At 38.7% G+C, this 22,622-nt stretch overlaps 1 protein-coding gene across 1 annotated transcript; it reads left to right on the forward strand.

Annotated features, from left to right (window-relative positions):
• The first annotated feature begins 365 nt into the window (after positions 1–365).
• Positions 366–20,912, forward strand: LOC116295565 (26S proteasome non-ATPase regulatory subunit 1). Its single transcript, XM_089031525.1, has 34 exons — positions 366–510; positions 938–981; positions 1,657–1,730; positions 2,231–2,294; positions 7,788–7,893; positions 8,335–8,474; positions 8,829–8,891; positions 9,382–9,459; positions 9,633–9,698; positions 10,300–10,368; positions 11,048–11,202; positions 11,975–12,062; positions 12,482–12,619; positions 12,974–13,062; positions 13,148–13,226; positions 13,313–13,412; positions 13,730–13,803; positions 13,963–14,023; positions 14,315–14,365; positions 14,657–14,733; positions 14,878–14,937; positions 15,268–15,423; positions 15,967–16,031; positions 16,235–16,349; positions 16,770–16,826; positions 17,265–17,427; positions 17,653–17,822; positions 18,163–18,255; positions 18,335–18,418; positions 18,984–19,037; positions 19,160–19,366; positions 19,797–19,847; positions 20,204–20,279; positions 20,577–20,912. Exons 1-34 carry the CDS (start codon positions 486–488, stop codon positions 20,654–20,656), a joined length of 3,072 nt encoding a protein of 1,023 aa, XP_088887651.1. The 5' UTR covers positions 366–485; the 3' UTR covers positions 20,657–20,912.
• The last annotated feature ends 1,710 nt before the right edge of the window (positions 20,913–22,622 follow it).

The following is a 22,622-nucleotide window of genomic DNA, read 5'->3' on the forward strand; positions in this document are numbered from 1 at the left end:
AAAATGAGATTTTTCAGTGATTTGGCTTTGACTTAACACAGGGAGCCCAAAGTTGACAAGTTAACAAAATGAGATTTTTCAAATTTCCCGACGCGACAGATTTTTTCAGTGATTTTTCAGTGACTTGGCTTTGACTTTAACACAGGGAGCCCAAAGTTACAATCTCTTCAAAAATTAAATGAAAAATGTATATATAGAAATAAATCCTTTTGTTAACATACTTATATTTTTGCTTGGTATAATTTTTTTAGAATAAAAATAAAAAATAAAAAAAGAATGGATAGAAATTCGGGGGTATATATATATATATTTTACAGCAAGACTATCATTGGGCTCCCTGTGTTTGTGTATGGAGACGAGGCTGGAGTAAGTGCGGCCAGGTTTCGCAGCATTACCCGGCAGACAATCAAAAGAAAAGCTTTTTCTTCCTTCATGAGGCTGATTTAACTTGGAAATAACCGATTATTTATTGGCTTTACAACATCATGAAGACACATCTCACTTCAGCAGGTATTCAAGAATTCAATGTGTAACTTTTTTTCTTTTTACTTTGGTATTTGAAGCGAAAATTTGGGGTAGTTAAGGGTGCTGTTTTAGTAAAATCGTTCAATGACTAAGCAAAATTGGTGTAAAAACTCAAGACATTTGTACTTGTCTGCTAGATTCATCTAATTTGTTTGAAAAAAATCATCAATTTATTGAAAAATAAACATGCCTTAATAAGATATTTTCTATATAAGTTATTTAATTTAAGATTTTCAAGTGACTTTGATTTCTGACAGTTCAAGATCACTTCATGTTGATCACGTTATACATCATTCCTTTAACAAAATCTAATGTTAAGTCATCGTTAAACTAATTATCGTTATTCTTTACCAAGTAAATAGTTATACAGAAAACTTAACGATATTCTTTGCTGTCTGTCTTTCTTTTTAAGCTGGTATACTAGCTCTTCTTGAGGAGGGAGAATCAGACTTAAAGGTATGCAGTTTTCTGGTCATTTAAGATTTGTGCCAATCCAATCTTTTCCAAGGGGACTGACTTGTTTTCATGTGGCAAATAAGAAGTTCAGTGATAAAGTGAAGGGTTTGAGAGTTTTATGGTCAGTGCACGCGAAAGTAGTCTTTAGAAAGGCTGTTGTTGGTGGTGACTGACGTCAGGTAAGAGAGAGGATTGAATAGAATGAAGAGTTTGAAATGAAGAATCTTTGATGAGTGTTCAGTGTGATAGTCAGGGTGAGAGTAGTCTCCAGTAAGACTCTTGGTGGTGATGAATGACATTAGGTAAGAGAGAGGATTGGATAGTGAAGAGTTTGAACCCAGAATTATATGATGAGTGTCATGTGTGATAGTCTCGGTGAGAGTAGTCTCCAGTAAGACTGTTGCTGGTGGTGAATGTCATTAGGTAAGAGAGAAGATTGAATAGAGTGAAGAGTTTTAACCCAGAATTATATGATGAGTGTCATGTGTGATAGTCTCGGTGAGAGTAGTCTCCAGTAAGACTGTTGTTCGTGGTGACTGACATGAGGTAAGAGAGAGGATTGGATAGTGAAGGATTGAACCCAAGATTGTCCAGGGTTGTCCAAAGTGACTAAATTCGTTCTATTTGATTCAGAATTTTAGACTAGTTTGTTTTCAACTGTTGATTATAATGCAGGTTTATGCTCTTGACAAGCTGAATGTCATTATGGATGACTTCTGGGCAGAAATATCTGAATCAGTTGCTAAGATGTAAGTAAGAGATTTTGATGATTATATTTTCATCATGTGGAGGTATTACCTATCAAATAGATATTAGTTCAGTTGAATATCTATTATTATATTTATCTGGATAACAGTGGATTACTAGTAGTTGTGATATATAGTGCAGATTTAGTATGACTGTGAAAAGTTCAGTGCCGCGCCGCAACCGAGATGCTTCCTAGAAATTTGATTGGCTTTCTTTTCTCTTGCTTATTGTGATTGGTCTAGCAGTGCCATGTCCGCGTCGTGTTGTGTTTGTGACATGTTTTGTGCATTTGATGGGATGAAGAGTTTGTGTCTTGCCGCGACCATGATGTTTTTTAGATTTTTGATTGGCTGGGTCTTTGCCGTGGCTGTGTTCGTGCTGTGAGCTTTTCACGGTCATACGAAAACTGCTCTAATCACTATACAATCATTGACCATCTTTGTGACTTAAAGGTTTTTATTATACATTTTCATAACTTAATAACCATGTGCATTGTTGATAGTGAGGTATTATATGAAGATGAGACATTTAAACACAGAAAGTTATCAGCTCTGGTGGCATCTAAGGTAAGAAGAAAGATTCAATAATGACAGATTGTTGCTTTAAATGGATTATGATTGGCATAGGTCAGTCAGTCAGTCCATCACTTAGTTAATAATAATAATAATAATGTTTAATGTGGTTAAATTTAAGCAAAGTTAACTGGGAGTGGAGTGCTGGCCAGCTGTGTGAGACTTGCGCATGCGCAGTTGCTGCCTAAGGCCTCGTGGTTGCTGTAGCTGAGTTGCTGTTAGCCATTGCCTTCATATCGCGGTTTTGCTTCTGGTTTATACGCCTTTTTTCAAGCCATCCTTTCTCAATCCTCATTGTTAGTGGTTCTTCCAGTGTTTCGACGTCTATTTACGATCGTCTTTCCATTGTTCCTTGTCCTCGTGTTAATTGTTTGGTCGATAAAAAATGCCCCGTAACACATGCAATAGCTTGGACAGCATGGTTCCTACCTCTTGTTCTTCTTCGCTGGCTCCTCCAGTTTCGGTTGAGTCGGCTTGTAATGGCGTCCCTACATCTACTGCGCCGTCTACTGAGTTGGTTACATCAGTAGTAGAAGCTTTAAAAGCACCTTTGGCGGCCATGGTCAACTCGGCTTTACTAGCGGCAGGCGTTGCCTCGTCATCGGCGGGTTCTGGATCTTTGCCCGAGAACAACGAGGGTTCTTCGACGCCTCTGGCCAACCGTACTAACCAATTGGCCCAGACTGGCTCATCTATGCCGTGGACATCCATGGCCGGGTCGCCTCCTTCTTCATCAACTGCGTCTTTGGCTTATTTGCCTCCGCCATCTTGCTCAGGTACGTCTGCCTTATCTGTACCTTCATTTGTATCGCCTTTTACTCTCCCTCGGCCCGTAACTGTCCCAAGTGCCGCGACGTCGTCTTCGTCATTTTCGGCGCCGGAAAATTTCCTGGGGAACACGCCCCCCCTTAACCAGCCATTTGTAGAGGGTCCTGGTTATTCTCCCGTTCCCTACAAAGTGGTGGCCCAAATTCTTGCCGGAAAATTGTTCATCTTGAGGACTTGCTGCCGGAAAACATCTCCTCTCAAGAACCAGAGCCACAACTGCACTTCTATGGCCGCCTCATCCTTTGTAACACCGCCAAGAAAAACAAAAAGCAAATTTCAGATATTACATCTTGGGTGGAAGCTTTCACCATTTATTCTTTAATCGTCGGAAAAATTTTTCCCAACCGCAAAGACGATTTGCTCAAGTACAAGCTCCTTATCTTGCGCACATACCGACAGTTTAGTGGCAGTGCATGGCTGAACTATGATCGGGAGTTTCGAGAATATGCTGCTGCTGAGAAATGCACAACGTGGTCAACAATGAATGTCCAACTTTACAGTTTTAACACTGCAGGTGCCCAGGTGCGCCCTCGAGTGGTTGCTTCAACTACAGCAGGGGGGAGGGAGGCCCAAGGTAGTTTGACCTCAAGGGTCCTTTGCCACTCTTGGAATGCTGGTCGGTGCATTGCCCCTTCTCCCGAATGTCGGTTCCGCCATGCTTGCAGTAGCTGCGAAGGGGACCATCGCAAGAGTGCATGCCCAGAGCCGATCAAGCCCAGAAATTTGGAACGTTCCCGCTCTGTCAATCCGTCCGAGGCCAAGCGCAGAAAATACCACTAAGCATGTGACTTTGGACTCAAGGCTGTGTTATTAGGTTCAGAGAACAGCACCATTTTAATTTTCGTTCTAGTTTGTTGAATATCACTTAGACACTACATTGTGCGTCAAACTTAACGTACGTCATTTAATGTTGACTTAATCATTTATGGGGGCATTTGTTGATCTATTTATACATTGTTTCATAGGCACCAGCCTTCCCCTCCCTTCAGTTGCTGAAATTTCTTCTTTGAATTATGATAAATTCGCCCATGGCTTACAGAATCACCCCAATCGGCAATGGGTAGAATTTATACTGCATGGCATTAAAGATGGTTTCCAACTGGGTTTTAAGTCGTCTGTCAAGTTGAAATCGTCAAAGAAGAACAAAGCTTCAGCATATCAGCAGTCTCAAGTCGTGGATGCGTATTTAGACAAGGAAGTTAGATTGGGGCGGGTGGCTGGCCCCTTTGAATCCCCTCCCATTATTCCTCTTCAAGTAAGCAGTTTTGGCGTGATTCCAAAGAAAGGTCAACCAGAAAAATGGCGTCTTATTTTTGACCTGTCCTCCCCATTTGGCCACAGTGTTAATGATGGCATCGACCCTGAGGAGTGCTCACTGCAATACATTAGAATTGACGATATAGTTAAGATGAGTTCCAAACTGGGTAAGGGGGCTATGCTGGCTAAGTTCGACATCGAAAGTGCTTTCAGAAATGTCCCAGTTCACCCATCTGACCGACATCTTTTGGGCATGAGATGGAGGTCAAAGTACTTTGTTGACCTTGTCCTTCCCTTTGGTTTGCGATCAGCCCCCTTCATCTTTAACTCAATCGCCAATGCAGTGGAGTGGATTCTTCAGTCTAACTATGGGATACCTGACATCCGCCACTATTTAGATGATTTCGTACTAGCTGGACCTCCTAATTCAGCTTTATGTGCTAACAATTTAGCTATCGCTACATCCATTACCGCTGACCTAGGTCTGCCCCTACACCCACACAAGTGTGTAGGGCCATCCACCTGCCTAGTAGTTTTAGGGATTGAAATTGACACAATGGCCGAAACTCTGCGTCTCCCTGCCGACAAATTTGCTGCTACCCTGGAACTGTTGAGAACTTGGTCTTCTTACAAATGGTGCCACAAGAAACAACTTCAGTCGCTGATTGGTGTACTCCATCATGCCTCTAAGGTAGTTTGGCCAGGTCGCACTTTTCTTCGGAGAATGATTGATCTACTCTGTTGCTTCCGAAAAGACGATCACCCCATCCGCCTGAATACAGAATTCAAGAAAGACCTGAAGTGGTGGCTGGATTTTTTCAATCAATGGAATGGGATAAGTTTTTTCCTGCTCCCCTCACTACAGCCTCCACCTACGGTTTGCGTAGGGTCAGACGCCTCAGGAACACGGGGTTATGGTGCCTTCCTCGATTCTGATTGGTTCAATGGCAGGTGGTTACCTCGGCAAGCTTCCCTCTCCATTGCTTACAAGGAGTTATTTCCAGTCGTACTGGCAGCGCATATCTGGGGTCACGGTTGGAGAAAGCAGCGTGTTCTGTTTAAGGTGGACAACGAAGCTGTGGTAGCAATCTTAAATAGCAGGACTTCCAGAGACTCTTCGATCATGGTTTTACTCCGAAGCCTTCTGTTTGCAGCAGCCCGTCATGGCTTTTCCTTTTCAGCTGAACATGTGGCAGGTATTCGTAATGGGATAGCTGATGCTCTTTCTCGTTTTAATATGCAGGTCTTCCGTTCTCTGGCCCCGAACGCCAACCTATACCCAGCAGAGGTCCCAGCTCAGCTTCTGTCTTCTCTGACATCGGTTCTCTAAATAATCAGTGTTTGGTCTGTTTATCTGAGGGTTTAGCGCATTCCACCCGTCGCTGTTATTCTACCGCCCAAGAGAAGTTTGTCAACTTTTGCTACCAAGTGGCCGCTTATCCCCATCAGGCTCACCATGTCCCACAGATGAATGGACCCTCTGCTTATTTGTGACAATGCTGGCCGAGTTGATGCGTCATTCCTCTATAAAAGTTTATCTGTCAGCTGTCCGTCCCCTCCATATTGAACAAGGTTTCGATGATCCACTTCAGAACTGCTTGCGGCTCCAAAGAGTGACAAAAGGCATTAAGCGAACCCAAGGTGTCGCCTCTTCTTCGTCTAGACTTCCTGTTACTCCAGAGGTCCTGAGAGTAGTACACTCTGGCTTGGTTCTATCTTCGTTCAATGACTGCATGTTTTGGACTGCCTGCTCATTGGCTTATTTTGGTTTCCTTCGCTCAGCCGAATTTACTTGCCCCTCGCTTAAAAAATTTGATCCAGATGTACACCTGACTGTGCAGGACATAACCGTGGACTCTACAGGGTCTCCTTCTTGCTTAAGACTGTTCATTAAAGCCTCAAAAACGGATCCGTTTCGTCAGGGTTGTCATGTGTATGTTGGTCGCGGATCATCATCCCTGTGTGCTGTGAGAGCAGTGCTGAACTATTTAGCATATCGTGGTAATCTTCCAGGCCCACTCTTCCTGCTGGCTGATGGTCAGCCACTGACTAGGCAGCTGGTCACGGACAGACTCAGGGCTATTCTACAATCAGCAGGTGTAGCTGGTAACTTTTCAAGCCATAGCTTCCGTATTGGGGCCGCAACTACAGCAGCTCAAGTGGGTATACCAGATCATTTAATCCAAGTCTTGGGCCGTTGGAAAAGTGATGCCTATAAACAGTATATTAGAACTCCTCAGCAAGTAATCATTAGTGCCTCTGGTAAACTTGCTTAGTTTTGGTAAGTGGTATCCTTTTAGCTTGGCCACCATTTGTACATTGTCAATTTTGCCCTCATGCTAGCCATTGCCACCTGGGTTTAGTCGCGTACACCACACTACCTATGGATGTTGTGTCTGCATGCGTGACAACTGGAGAGGCAGCGACTGTTGGTGCTTGGAGATGCAGTTTTGGGTGTTAGTCGGTCCCATGGCTCCTGCCACGGGTCGACCAACTCCAAGCACCACACTAAATGCTTGGAGAGGAGTAATGGAGGTTGACCCGTGGCTTGGTTGCCATGGTTACCTCTTGCCAGCTAGTTGCCATCGCCTACCGCTTTGCCAGGCACCTACTCTCCATCGTAACGACAAGTTAAATGTGGTTAAATTTAAGCAAAGTTAACTGGGAGTGGAGTGCTGGCCAGCGGTGTGAGACTTGCGCATGCGCAGTTGCTGCCTAAGGCCTCGTGGTTGCTGTAGCTGAGTTGCTGTTAGCCATTGCCTTCATATCGCGGTTTTGCCCCGCCCACCCTCCTCTGGTTGGACAAGGTAAGTAGTTTACTTCCACTGTGTAAGCAGTGTGACAGGTGCCGAGGTTGACCCGTGGCTTGGTTGCCATGGTTACCTCTTGCCAGCTAGTTGCCATCGCCTACCGCTTTGCCAGGCACCTACTCTCCATCGTAACGACAAGTTAAATATTCATAAAGCGCAAATTAACATATAACCTCATTCCCAAGCACTATAACTTATCTATATTTCTATACCTTCTTGTATTTCATGAGTGCTATGCGGTCCACATATTCTCATATGAATATGATCAAAAGTCACTCCTTTTACTATGACAAAGACTCAGGATTCAAAATAATAACCAAATCAAAACTCAAATTCTGATTGGATTATTCCATATAAGAAACACCATAATCCAATAAGGATACGAGTTTTGAATCAGTCATTATTTTGAGCCCTGAGTCTTCCTATTCTCAGATAGAATAATAGATTTCAATATTCAAATAATGAAGCCATTAATGGAATCTAGGAGAGTAAGCTTGAGCCATTTTGACTGTAAACTTTTAACACAGTTACAAATGAGCAGCATACATTGTACAGTATTATACATGACTTATGTATGATTGCTTCATCTCAGGTTTACTATCATCTTGGAGCTTTTGAGGACTCCTTAACATATGCCCTTGGTGCAGGAGATCTTTTTGATGTCAATGGTCACTCTGAATATATAGAAACTACGATTGGTAAGAACTCATATACAGTACCTCGTATGCAGTGGATATAATATTATATGTATATGTTTTATGGGTGCTGGGTTTTCGTGTCTCAGTGTATATATGTCTATATATTATACTTTATTTTCTCCTTTCTTATACTTATACTTTTAGATTCTTAATCATGAATTTTAGTATAGATTTTATTTAGATTTTCAAAGATTTCATATTGCTGATCACCGGTTTATACCAGCTGTTGTTATGTCCAGCTGATCGTTTTTTTATCAGGGTTGTTATTATTATTATTATTATTATTATTATTATTATTATTGTTATTATTATTATTATCATCATTGAAAACAACACATGCATTTTCTTACAATATTTTATAGAGAAGGGATCCAGAGTGGAAAGGCATTTTATTTCATTGTATAATATTGTAAAAATATACCCTTGTGTTTTCCATTAAAGCAAAGTGTATAGATCACTATACCCAACTGCGGCAGAAGCAAGCAGAGAATCCAGATGAGAAGGTCCATATAGATCCTCGACTGGAATCCATTGTGAATAGGATGTTCAAAAGATGTTTTGATGACAGAAAGTACAAACAGGTATTCATTACCCTTACTACAAAATATATTCACTATTTATCAATATTGATTGATCTTCAAATTTGCCAACCCTGAAACAACCTCTGGGCTGATACAGGTCAGGGTATGGATATAACTCACAGATCCAAGCCTAAAACATCATCTCGAATGATCGAAGTCTAGGCACGGCCAACTTACAGATCAAATTAGAATTTAGCAAGAATTAAAATTTGTGGAGGGAGGGAATGAAACCTAAGTCCCTAGAGATGAGAGCCAAGTGAGCTTGCTGCCCTTACATCTCCCTTGATTACTGTCTTCTTCAAATAATAAATATAAACAATGTTCATAAATATGGTACTTCTTGTAATGTTCTAGGCTGTGGGAATAGCAATTGAGACTAGAAGACTAGACATATTTGAACAAGCAATCTTAAAATCTGTAAGTACAAGTACATAATAACAACCTGTGTGTTATTGTGGATATCAGTCTGTTAAGTTCGATCTATAACTATCTATAGATGAACATATCTAATAAATTTACCACTCCTGGGTGGATGGCTGAATGCCGAACAGGTTTTCTGACCCAATTGATAAGGCAGCCAATAGATTGAATAAGGGTTTAGGAGTTGATTTTTGTGGAGGGAGAAAAAAAACAGATAGCCCTGAGGAAAACCCTTGAAGCACAGGAGAGAACCAACAAACAACTCAACTCACATACGACACCGAAACGGACAGGACTTGAACCTGGGTCTCATTGGTGAGAGGTGACGCACATTAGCATGCACACCACCCATGTTTCCCCTTGATGTACTGTAGGATACTATATGTAGTATCCTGTGCATCACACTTGCATTTTTCCTTGAAAACTTATGGCCCATATGGTACGTATTGTCTTGTGTTAAGATTATATGAATTTATTGCCAATACAGGATGACATCTCAGGAATGCTTAAGTACAGTCTTAAAGTCTGTATGACATTGGTTCAAAGCAGACAGTTCAGAAATGAGGTGAGATATCTCTAAAAATATTAGCAGTTTGCTAATAAAAAGTTAGTGCAGGACTGCATGGCAACATCAAAAGATTTTGATTGACATGATTGGGGAAGGGTGTGCATTATTACTATTATTATTATTATTATTATTATTATTCATTATTCTTAATCTATCTTTATTAATTGTAGATCCTAAGAGTACTAGTCCAGTTGTATCTAAACCTTAAAACACCAGATTATATTAGCGTCTGTCAGGTAATAAAATAATACAACAATATTATTAATTAACACAATTGGTTGATTTCATTAAATCATTCCTGCCTCATGCAGATTGTTCATCAGCAAAATTGCAAGTTTTCAATAAAATTCATTCTGGTTGACAACACATGGTGGTCAGTGTTTGATCATCATTTGAAGCAATAGGCCATTTCATGGATCCCATTACACACCCTCAGCCTCATCAGTGTGTAATTATTCTTCAGAATTTGACTACAGTCCGCAGTAATGAAAGGAATTTACACATCAACAAACAATTGAAACACTTAAAAATTTCACGGGTTGATGGCAATTTCTAAAGAATATATTACACGCGGACGAGGCTGAGGTTGAGCAGCAGGATCTGTGAAATGGTCTATTAAATAATGAGATCAAAGACTTAATATATCAGTTGATTGAAACCCAGGGAGATAATTATTTTTGGCTGACAGCACATAGTGGTCAGTGTTTGACCACCATTTGAATGACCATTTGACCACCTAATGAGATTTCAAATCCGCCGATTGAAACCCAGGAATTTTATACAGCATGATCAACCAAATAATGTTTTGTTGAATTTTTTTTTTTCATTTTTCCCCAGTGTTTCATATTTTTAGATTATCCTCAAGGAGTGGCTGATATTTTAGAAAAATTAATCAAAGATAATGAGGTAAATTATTTGCAGTATTAAAGCAATTACTTTGGAGTCCCACTAGTTCAAAGTTCCTGGGGATCAGAGAAAAGGTTGGGGTGCAAGTTATCTAGGATAAAATATTTTAGACTTACAAGTCAACGGGATCCAGCCTCAAGTTCAAGATGTCTGGGCTTTGAAAGAGATAATGGAACTCCAATGGACTTGTTGTCCTGTATGACATCTAATGATGTATGAGCTAACCTTTTGGTATATAAAGTGAACTAACTAAGTTTAACGTCAGTACTGTACATGTAGTTCTTTCAGCTACGTGGCTGATATCCCAGGAATCCTACTGTGAGCACTTTACCCCCTTTCTCCATCAGTGCTTTGTTTTAAAAGTATTCAAAGCTGAATCTATGAGGATTAGAGAGAAGTCAAAACAGATGTGAAGATCCTGAGATCAAACCATGGAGCTCTGGCTCCATTGGCAGTGCACTATAACCAAATGAGCTATGCCTGCTCTTATAACCCCCTGTATTGTACTAGCATTGCTTCCCTAAAGGCACAATTGCACAGAGCAATTTTCTTTCATACTTGTTCCGCAATGCTGTTGCAAGACAAGTTGCAAAAACTATTCCTCAATGTAATCCCACTTTAAGATGGACACTTCTCCAAAGAAGTATGAATTATTTTTTATCTTTCTTTCTTGATGTAGAAGGACCAGACGTTGATGGCATATCAAGTAGCATTCGATCTGTACGAAAATGCCACACAGCAATTCTTGTCCATTGTATCCAGTGCATTACAAGCATCAGTACCATTTGCGACTGGCATGTCAACTGAAAAGAATGGCACCACAGACAAGGAAGGGTAAGATCATACTTTATATAGTGGATATAAAAAATGGCACCACAGACACGGAAGGGTAAGATCATACTTTATATAGTAGATATAAAAAATGGCACCACAGACAAGGAAGGGTAAGATCATACTTTATATAGTGGATATAAAAAATGGCACCACAGACAAGGAAGGGTAAGATCATACTTTATATAGTGGATATAAATAGATTTGCTTTATCAGTGAGCTTTATCTGATATTTCAAAATTATTATAACAGGGAGTCAATTGCCATAGCTGAAAAGAGCATGTTAAATCAGTAAAACTGGCTTGAAGTTTGAAGGAAATCAGTCTAAACAAGAGAACATAAATAGTAACGCCCATGCCATGTAATGCCTGTGCCATAGTAACGCCCGTGCCATGTAATGCCTGTGCCATAGTAACACCCGTGCCATGTAATGCCTGTGCCATAGTAACGCCCGTGCCATGTAAATTCCTGGTTGGGCTATTTTTAGTAACTGGATGCCGTTTAAATTTTGCCTTACCCTACTCCCGTGCTTCATCAACTTATACTTCCTTCAAACTTTGCAGTTTTAATGTGATCTTTCCTGCTACAGTTCTTCTGTCCTAAGTTCAGAAATTCCATGATAAAGTTCATTGATCATGTTTTCCGTTTGAGAGTACATTCTTCACCTGTATTACATGTGTATGTGTATTACATGTTTGAATTCAGGAGGAATATTTTTGTTAACACCTAACATGGATTTTTTTTTTGTTTTCTTTGCTGCTTGGTCTTGTTACAGAGATGCACCGATGGAAACAGAAGAAACCGAGAAGGAAAAAGAGAAAAATGCTCCCGCCACAGAGAGCACAAAACTTGAGACTCCATTGGTAAGGCTTTCAACTTGCCTTCAAACCTTCAAATACTCCCATTTAGAGTTCTTTTTGGTCAGCCTTAGTCTCGGTTGTGTGTTATAAATATTCAGCCATTCAACCAAAATCTGCTTGTATTGTATGTACAGTACATTCTTTACTATACTTAATAAAAGAAAAGAAGACATTTGTACACAATTGACGCTAAGACTGAGCAAAGGTGAACTCAAAATAGGAGTATTGTAACAACCCAAAAGTCAGGGAATGAATCTGTCTTAGACAGAATTTGAATTTAGCATGTTGGGTCTTATGGAGGAATGAAAACTCAAAAACCCAGAAAAATAACTGAAAAAGAAACCAGACAAATAGCCTTTATTTCCTTTCCACCTTAAAAATCTTTTTTTCTGACTCATTTTGAATAACATTATGTTCATCAGAGTGAAACTGATAAAATTCTTCAAGACAAAGTCAACAAGCTTGTGGCTATCTTGGGTGGTGATACATCCATTGCACTACAACTAGAGTTTCTCATCAGGAATAACCGTGCTGATCTACTAATACTGAAAAATACTAAGGTATGAGAATATTTTGAGTTGTAAATAGTATAATAAATAGGCATTCGGAAAACTTGCAATCTTGAAAACATTCCCTCCCTTGAAAAAGAATCTCAGTCTTGTATTTGTAAATTTCAATAAGAAGACTCCCTTTCTTCCACCTCTCTTCCCTCCTTTTCCTCATCTATCTTCTGTTCTTCCCTTCCCATACCTCTCTTCTACTTCCATCCCTCTTCGTCTTCTATTCATCTCTTCTACTCAAGTTTCTGCTCCAAAGTCTCAATACAAAAACAGTTTGTTGCATACCATCCTTTCTTGCATTTTTATTTACTTATTTACTGTTGTATTCACCATGGTATTCATCACACTCTGCAGGATGCAGCAAGAAACTCTGTCTGCCATATGGCTACTGTTATTGCCAATTCTTTCATGCATTGCGGCACAACTAGTGATACATTCTTAAGGTATATGATATAATATGAACTCTTCCTAGCTACTTGTTTTTTTAAAGGATTCTCTGATTTCTTATGTATTTTCTTTTTTTTACAGAAATAATCTTGAGTGGTTGGCAAGAGCAACAAATTGGGCTAAGTTCGCTGCGACAGGAAGTCTGGGTGTCATACACAAGGTAAAGTATATATTGACACCCCACTTTCTCCATGCATATCCAATAATAAAGAATTATCCCTAATACTATGATAATTCTATTCATAGGGACATGAACAGGATGCTCTTAAGTTAATGTCTACGTATCTACCCAAAGATGGTAGTGGGGGTAGTGCTTACCAAGAGGGTGGAGGACTTTACGCTTTAGGTAGGTACTTGCTACTATAACCATGTGAAATGGCTGTCCTGTCTCATTTAGAAATGTTAAAAACAGAGGACCACAAGTTTATCAGCTGTGTCACATGTAATCCCCTCTAAGAAAAGTTTCCGTTCGTTCGTTTGTTTGTTCGTTCGTTCGTTCGTTCGTTCGTTCGTTCGTTCGTTCGTTCGTTCGTGCGTGCGTTCGTTCGTTCATTCGTTCGTTCGTTCGTTCGTTTGTTCGTTCGTTCGTTACATGATAATATATAAACCATATCTCCATTCAGTTGTGCCAGAAGTAGGTAAAAACTTTGTTTGTGTCTCCAGGTCTCATTCACGCTAACCATGGAAGTAAAATAACAGAGTATCTTCTACAACAACTAAAAGAAGCAACAACAGATGTAAGTTGTCAGCTAGTAGTTCAACTCCTGTACCGGGCATCACATCACGAAGTGTATTGAGTCGAATCATTTGGTCTCTCCCTTGATCTGAGAGTTCCTCTAGATATCCTCATGCAAAACCCAATGTTAAACTGATGTCGTTTTTCTTTCAAACTTTAGATGGTACGTCATGGTGGATGTCTTGGTCTGGGTTTAGCAGCTATGGGTACAGCTAAGCAAGGTGGATATGTTAATGTTTATATTAATGTTTTTACTCATGTATCACTGGTGAACAAAGAAATAGCACTCAAGGGAATGACATGTGGCCTTGATAGTAATTTCCCCTTTCAGACTATGTGTCATTCCTTTGAGAATAAAATTCTACATGTAAGTCTTTTCCATTTTAATGAGACCTATCCACCCAAGTATTGCTGTTAAACAGAGAAATTATACTCAAGGGAATAACTTATGGGAACACAGTGTGTTTGATTGACATTAGTTACAGATATTGAAAGTAACCCATTTGTTTCAGATGTATATGAACAGTTAAAGTTCAACCTTTATCAAGATGATGCAGTCACAGGTAAGTACTGTAGCGACCATAATATAGTAAACACCTCCCCTCACCTCCCATACCCCTATTAACATTAGGAAAATTGGTAAATACTGTTTAATTATATTTAAAATCTAAAAATCTTAATGAAGTATTATCTACTACTATTAAAAGTGCAGTTTCGTGCCACGAGTGACATGGCAAGAAATTTTTTTCTTGTAAATTAAAGGGGATAATATCTATTGTTTGCTTCTAACAATAGCTGCCGTGACATGACTTACTTTAACTGTTTTATTCCCTAATATATATTGCATTTACTAGGTGAAGCCGCTGGCCTAGCTATGGGACTTGTCATGTTAGGATCCAAGTCTGCCGCTGCTATTGAAGACATGGTTGGGGTAGGTTATAGCTGAATATTAAAGCCACCATTTTGGATGAATGCAACAGTGTTTATGTCAGCTAGCATGAGACTTGAATACTAAAATACCTCGTACCAATGTATTTGATGATAATGTCTGGTGAATCCTACCATCTTATTCCAGTATGCCCAAGAGACACAACATGAGAAGATCCTGAGAGGCTTAGCCTTGGGTATTGCATTGGTAAGTTGAGTCTGGTGGCATTCACGCAAGAAATATTTACTAAATTTGCATTGATGCATTATGACTTTTGATTCCTGGACTTGCTATTACTTGGGAGTAAAGGGTCCTTCCTGGCCTTGATTCAAGGGCCCTTTCTCTGGGTTCTCTACTTTACCTCCCAACACACTGGATTCCAATTCAATAGCCATTACTTAGACTAGCTGCCCAGATGTTGTTTTAGGGTTTGATCTGTGAGTTAGTTGTGTTCTGACTTAGATCACTCAAACTATTGTTTCAGGATACATGGATAAAATTAATATAATTAATTTCTGATGTCTTTTTGTGATGTAGGTTATGTATGCTAGAATGGAAGAAGCAGATGCATTAATAGAAAGCCTTGCACAAGACAAGGACTCTAATCTTCGACGCAGTGCAATGTATACAGTAGGCATGGCTTACTGTGGCACAGGCAACAACAAAGCCATTAAAAGACTTCTGCATGTTGCTGTGAGTTCATATCTACTCCTAACATCTGCGTATCATCAGTGGTGTTAAACTCAGAAACTATCCATGCCTTCACCCATGATGGGGGGATTTCCAAAGTTTGATGAGGGTCTTAAGAAATTTCAATAACTCCCTCTTGGAGCAAGAATGGAATTTCCAAGGGGTGGGCAGGGTCTAAGAAGGGTATGTTACATCTTTCATTATCTGCTTTATGGAGGAAGATGCCCTAAGAATGTCTGAGGTATATTGTTGTAGCTTTCTGCAGCATTTACTGTTGGTTGGAAGCTCTAATTTCTCCTCATGGAATGATATTTGGAAGGATATGTTTTTGTTTGGTTATTTTGATGTCTAGTTTGTTTATAATGATATTTTCATCTCGTTACTAATTTAAACCTTTTTTGCAATTTTCATGTTCTGTTTATATTCACATTAGATATTCTGTTGCATTTAATACTGATGATAGCAATGTTCAGCGCTGCTGTAACATGTAACATGTATGAGTGCTCTTATTTTTAAAAGCATGTTTTTGTTTATTTTTATTTCAAGGTGAGTGATGTCAGTGATGATGTCAGAAGAGCTGCAGTAACGTCACTTGGATTCCTACTATTCAGGTACAAAATACAAAGCTATTCACAGTAATTGTACAGTATTTATGTGATTCAACTTTGACAAGGAAAATATTATGCCCAGACTAAATGGCTTCCTTTTATATAGAGTGAATATCTTGGAAATCAGATTTTTGTATCAAGGTTGTCAATGATAAAGCATTGTTATTTATTTAATAAAACGTTTTTTGTTGATATCATTTTTTCAGAACACCAGAGCAGTGCCCTAGTGTTGTGTCATTACTGTCAGAGAGTTATAACCCTCATGTACGATATGGAGCTGCTTTAGCTCTTGGGATTGCCTGTGCCGGCACTGGTCTCAAGGTAATGTTGGGCAGCACATTGTCATCATCATCGTCATAACCCATCATGCCAATAGGCACACAAGGCCTTTGTTATATTGTTGCTGCTATAAGTATGTGTTCATAAAAGCTTGTCTATAATAGATGTCTTTACCTTCATTCCAAACCACATGTCATTTCCTTGAGTATCATGTATTTGTCTAACAGTTGTACTTGAGAAGATACATGAATATTTTAATTTTGTTTTTATTTGTATTAAAATACAACTCAAACAAAGAATCTTACTCTCAAAAGGATGACACTTGATATGAAATGAAAAAACATTGTGCACAAGGTTAAGAGGTTTATTATGACGTTTGGCAAATGTGAACTAGTTTATAAGTTTGGGATCCTAGAAGGTTGTAAATGTTTTTTAATTTTGATTTTTGTTTTTGTTTTAAAGGAGGCAATAAATCTAATTGAACCAATGTGCAACGACCCTGTAAATTATGTGCGACAGGTAAGATGACTCGTTTATTCATTGGGTCAGTTCATTCATTTTCCAAAATCCTTTCTATACTTTCCTCCATTCTCCTAACCTTTTCATTTTTACTTTTCTTGAACGTGCATCCATCCATCCATTCTTTCACCCCATATTTCACAGTCTGTACTATCTCATATACCCATTCATCTTATCTGCCTGTCTATCAGTTTGTGTATGCATCCATCCATCTGTTCGTCTATACATCCATTCTCCATGCATCCATCCTTTCGTCCAATTTAATTTCAAAGTCCATGCTATCCCATATATCCATTCATCTTATCTGCCTGTCCATCAGTTTGTCTATGCATCCATCCATTTGTTCGTCTACCTATCCATGCACCCATCTATAGTATATTTGTTTATTGTTAGTACATACATGCATATAGAATACTCATCGTATTAATCCTACCCTAGGGTGCATTGATAGCCAGTGCAATGATTCTGATTCAACAAACAGAACACACTTGCCCTAAGGTTACCAAGTTTAGAGAGGTCTATTCCAAAGTCATTGCAGATAAACACGAAGATGTGATGGCCAAGTTTGGTGCAACACTTGCGCAGGGCATTATTGACGCTGGTAAGGGTTGATTATCATTTCACAAGATAAGGGAATGAGGGTGTTTGATTTCTGCACTTGGCATTACATATATGCCTTAGGTAGTGTTTATTAGGTCTCTCCCTTGATTCAATCTGTGAGTTAGCTCTTGACTTAGATCAGCCCAGAGGTTGTTTCAGGGTTCAATCTGGGAGTTAGCCATTCCCACACTGCATGTTTTTTTAATGTCCATTTTGTTCTGTTTAGGTGGACGTAATGTAACCATCTCGCTGCAGTCACGTGCTGGACACACCCACATGAGTTCAGTAGTGGGTGTCCTCATCTTCACACATTACTGGTTCTGGTTTCCTCTGTCACATTTCCTATCTCTTGCCTTCACACCAACATCTATCATTGGTCTTAACTCTGATCTAAAGGTAAGTAGAACAGCTACTTTGATTGGCTGTTTTGCACAACTTGTGCCTTGATTGAATATTTTTGGACATGTTCTTTGATTGGTTGTTTTCAAAAGTGCCTTGATTTCCACAAAACTGAGCTTTGATTGACTGTTTTTGACATGCAATTGAATAGTATTAAGAGGAATTTGTTTTATGCATTGATTGCCTCTTTTGCACAGCTCTTTTGTGCTAAAATTGGTTATTTTTGATGAGAAAAGTTTTTTGTTTTTTGAACTTCAACCAATATGTTTTAATTATTGTTTGCAATTAATTATGTTTTTTACTTTTATTTCCTTTTTTGTAACTCCACCATTTTTAGATGCCAAAGATGAAATTCAGATCGGGTGCCAAGCCATCCACATACGCCTACCCAGAGCCGCTGAAACCACCAAAAAAAGAAGAAAAGGAAAAGGTATGAAACTTGTGCATTTTATTTAGTAGACATCTGAATAAAGCTTGATCTTGCATATTTACGAGGTACTATGTTTCAGGTAACAACAGCAGTTCTGTCTGTGACGGCAAAGGCTAAAGCGAGAGCCAAGAAGTCGGAAGCTACTGAAGAGAAGATGGAAGTGGTAAGAATGCTGGATTTGCTGTGAATGAAATATCATAGTTTTGATATGTTCATGCTACCTTGATACAAGTAAAAAAACTATTAACATGAATTGCAGCAATAGACCTTGGCTTAAGCTTGCATGTGCAAGTAGATTCATGGACTAAAAAATAAAAGGCCAAGAATGCTATGTGCCCTGTTTTGACCTGTAGTGTATGAGCGCATTCATGCTAAGAAAGAATTATACCAAGTAGAAGAGGAATGATATCAAGTAACATCTGTAGAGTTTTGGAAAATGAAGATAAAACAAAATTCAATTGTGTAGCTCCAGAAATTATCCATTCCCCCCCCCCCCCCCTTCCGAGATCCACCCAACCCCACACGCCCCCCCCTCCCCCCGAGGCTGTGAGACAAGTATTTGTTTGCTGAATGACTTGTGTTACTAACAAGGCAATAAAATAATTGCACAAGAGTCAATTTAAAAAATGCTACTCACTATTCTGTTTTCCTTTTCTTAAAAAACAAAACATTGGAATATCTATGCAAGCATCCAGACACTTATAATCAAATTACTTCCACTTTTGTAGGACCAAGAAGCAGAGGGAAAAGAAAAAGGAAAGCCAGAAAGTGGAGAAGAAAAGGTGGGAATTACATGATACTACATTAATGGTTTAGATTTTCAAAGACTGCCTTTTCATTTCCACACACTTCTCAACACAAAACCTTTCACAGAGCTTGCACTAATTTTTTATTTATTCTACAGTCAAAAGATGTCGTAATGAAAGATGGAAAAGAATCTGAAAAATCAAAAGAAAGTGAGAAAGAAACAGATGAATCTACAACTGAAAAAAGTGAAAAAGAGAAAAGTGAAAAGGATGAGACGGGAAAGACTGAGAAAGTTGAAGACAAACCTGAACCTGAACCAGATTTTCAATTGCTGGAAAATCCTGCACGAGCTCTTCCATCACAGGTAACATGACAACTGATGACTACAGCCAAATGTTTTAGACATAACCAAGTGCAAAGCAAATGGGCCATGAAAAAGTGGGGGAAACGAGGTTCCATATACAGAGAGAGTAAAGAGAGGTCAATAAGATGTTTATATGGCAAGGCGAACACAATAATTGGGTTTGTGGTCCGTACCGTAAGTTATCGACCACCAAAAAGTGTGCGAAATTGCCATATTATAAACCTGCTTATTGATTCCATCTTGCATGTTGATCATATGACAATGACCTGTCTTCTGGAGAGGATCAATTGTTTTCTTAAAGATGGGCTAGCTTCTGCATTCAATGTAGTTAGAGGATAGTAGAGTGGTGTGTAGTCATTGATTCACCATGACTATAACCCCTGTTCTTACATGTTGAATCAATAATTTCATTAATACTCTTCATTTCCAGTTGAAAGTTATTACTCTGCCAAGTGATATACGATACTTCCCAATGAAACAGGTAAGATGGTAGTTGTCTATCACCGTTTGGTAGCCAACCACCATCAAAGATCATCATTCGATTCTGAGTGAATATACCGATGAAATTGATATCACTTTCTTACTTCATTTAATTATGTTTAATTCATATTTCATGGGTTGACAAAATTGCACTTGTGTATTAGGCATGCAAAATTCATTTGCTTCTGATTACAACGTGTACCATGCAAAAGTACTTTTTTTTCCTGGAAAGTGTGAGCCGCCAAAGGAAGCAGATTTCATGGGTAACATTTTTGGTGGCTGGTTATACTTTGTCTGATTTCTTATTACAGCAAGTCCTAATAAAACTTCTCTTTCTTTGTTGTTCTGATAATGTAGTGTAGTAGCGGGGGTATCATAATGATGACAGATTCAAAATCAGATGAACCAGAGGACCTCATAGAACCATTACCAGGTAATGCTAGCAAGATAGACCCAATTCATTGTATTGTCGATATTAGAAACCATGTGCCATTCCCTTGAGTATTGTTTCTTTCAGTAAATATAGTAATCAAGAGAATGATGCATGGTTAAGAAAAATGTAATTACTTACGTTTTTGAAAAGATGGCAAGGGTACCTTGTCATAGGTACATAAAGAATATTTATTCTGTCATCCATTCATTCATGCCTTCCATTCATCCTCTATCCACCCATCTATTGTCAAATTCGTTTTCTTCATTATATTGTAACTGTTATTTACATATTTTACAGCATCATCAACTATTGGCCTTGAAGAAGAAGAAGAAGAGCCAGAACCACCAGAGCCATTTGAGTTTGTCGATGAAGATTAATGTAGCTAAGGATCTTAGCAATACTAGCTTACACTTCTTGGTGTGTTGTTCTGAAACTCAATGAGCAACAGTGTCATTTACATCAGCCGTTTGCTCATATTTCTTTAGATCTAGTTACTATGACCAAACTAGGATGTATAGGTGATTTCAGACTCTCCATATGTGGTGAGCTCTTATATCTTCAGGAATATCGTACTTAATGGTACCTTCACGTATGTATTGAGAGTGAATCACCAATAAAAGTAAATGCTTTCTATTTCGTCTTTGTGAGATTTTCAGTTAACGGTACAAATAAACAAAACCATCATAAAAATGGCCAAAAATGACCTATTTCACATCCTTCATAAAAAACGCATAATTTTGGAAAACGTGTGAAAATGACCCAAAATCGATCAAAACCATGGACTATAGTCCATGCTTTTTGCCCAAAAATGGCCAAAAATGACCTATTTTGCATCCTTTATAAATAATGCATAATTTTGGCAAAGGTGTGAAAATAAACCAAAATCCATCAAATCCATAGGCTATAGTCCATGCTTTTGGCCCAAAAATGACCTATTTTGCATCCTTCATAAAAAATGTATATTTTTGGCAAAGGTGTGAAAATGACCCAAAATCCATCAAAACCATGGGCTATAGTCCATGCTTTTGGCCCAAAAATGACCTATATTTCATCCTTCATGAATAATGCATAATTTTGGCAAAGGTGTGAAAATGACCCAAAATCCATCAAAACCATGGGCTATAGTCCATGCTTTTTGCCCAAAAATGGCCAAAAATGACCTATTTTGCATCCTTCATAAATAATGCATAGTTTTGGAAAAGGTGTGAAAATGACCCAAAATACATCAAAACCATGGGCTATTTTGCATCCTTCATAAATAATGCATATTTTTGGAAAAGGTGTGAAAATGAGCCAAAATCCATCAAAACCATGGGCTATAGTCCATGCTTTTTGCCCAAAAATGGGTAAAAATGACTTATTTTGCATCCTACATGAATAATGCAAATCATTCGAAAAGGTGTGAAAATGGTCCAAAATCGGTGATATGAAGCTAAAATAAACAAGCCCGGCTCTTCTTTCAGATTGGTTATTTCGAAGCCAAAAATGAAGCTAAAATAACCAAGTTGGGATTTTGTCTTACCGTAGTTATTTGGAAGCCAAGAGTGAAGCTAAAATAACCACGATCGTCTTTTTTTCTTACCGTGGTTATTTCCAAGCCAAAAATGAAGCTAAAATAACCACGATCGTCTTTTTTCTTACCGTGGTTATTACCAAACCAAAAATGAAGCCAATGGTCCAAAATCCATCAAAACCATGGGCTATAGTCCATGCTTTTTCCCCAAAAATGGCCAAAAATGACCTACTTTGCGTCCTTCATAAATAATGCATATTTTTGGAAAAGGTGTGAAAATGAGGCAAAATCCATCAAAACCATGGGCTATAGTCCATGCTTTTGGCCCAAAAATGGCCAAAAATGACCTATTTTTCATCTTTCATGAATAATGCATAATTTTGGAAAAGGTGTGAAAATGAGCCAAAATCCATCAAAACCATGGGCTATAGTCCATGCTTTTGGCCCAAAAATGGCCAAAAATGACCTATTTTGCGTCCTTCATAAATAATGCATATTTTTGGCAAAGGTGTGAAAATGACCCAAAATCCATCAAAACCATGGGCTATAGTCCATGCTTTTTGCCCAAAAATGGCCAAAAATGACCTATTTTGCGTCCTTCATAAATAATGCATAATTTTGGCAAAGGTGTGAAAATGACCCAAAATCCATCAAAACCATGGGCTATAGTCCATGCTTTTTGCCCAAAAATGGCCAAAAATGACCTATTTGGCATCCTTCATAAATAATGCATAGTTTTGGAAAAGGTATGAAAATAAACCAAAATCCATCAAAACCATGGGCTATATTTCATCCTTCATAAATAATGCATTGTTTTGGAAAAGGTGTGA

This window comes from Actinia tenebrosa, unplaced genomic scaffold, assembly GCF_029948245.1.
Source record: "Actinia tenebrosa isolate PJP-AT-01 unplaced genomic scaffold, QUT_ActTen_1.0 PGA_scaffold0__85_contigs__length_37466705, whole genome shotgun sequence".
NCBI lineage: Eukaryota > Metazoa > Cnidaria > Anthozoa > Actiniaria > Actiniidae > Actinia > Actinia tenebrosa.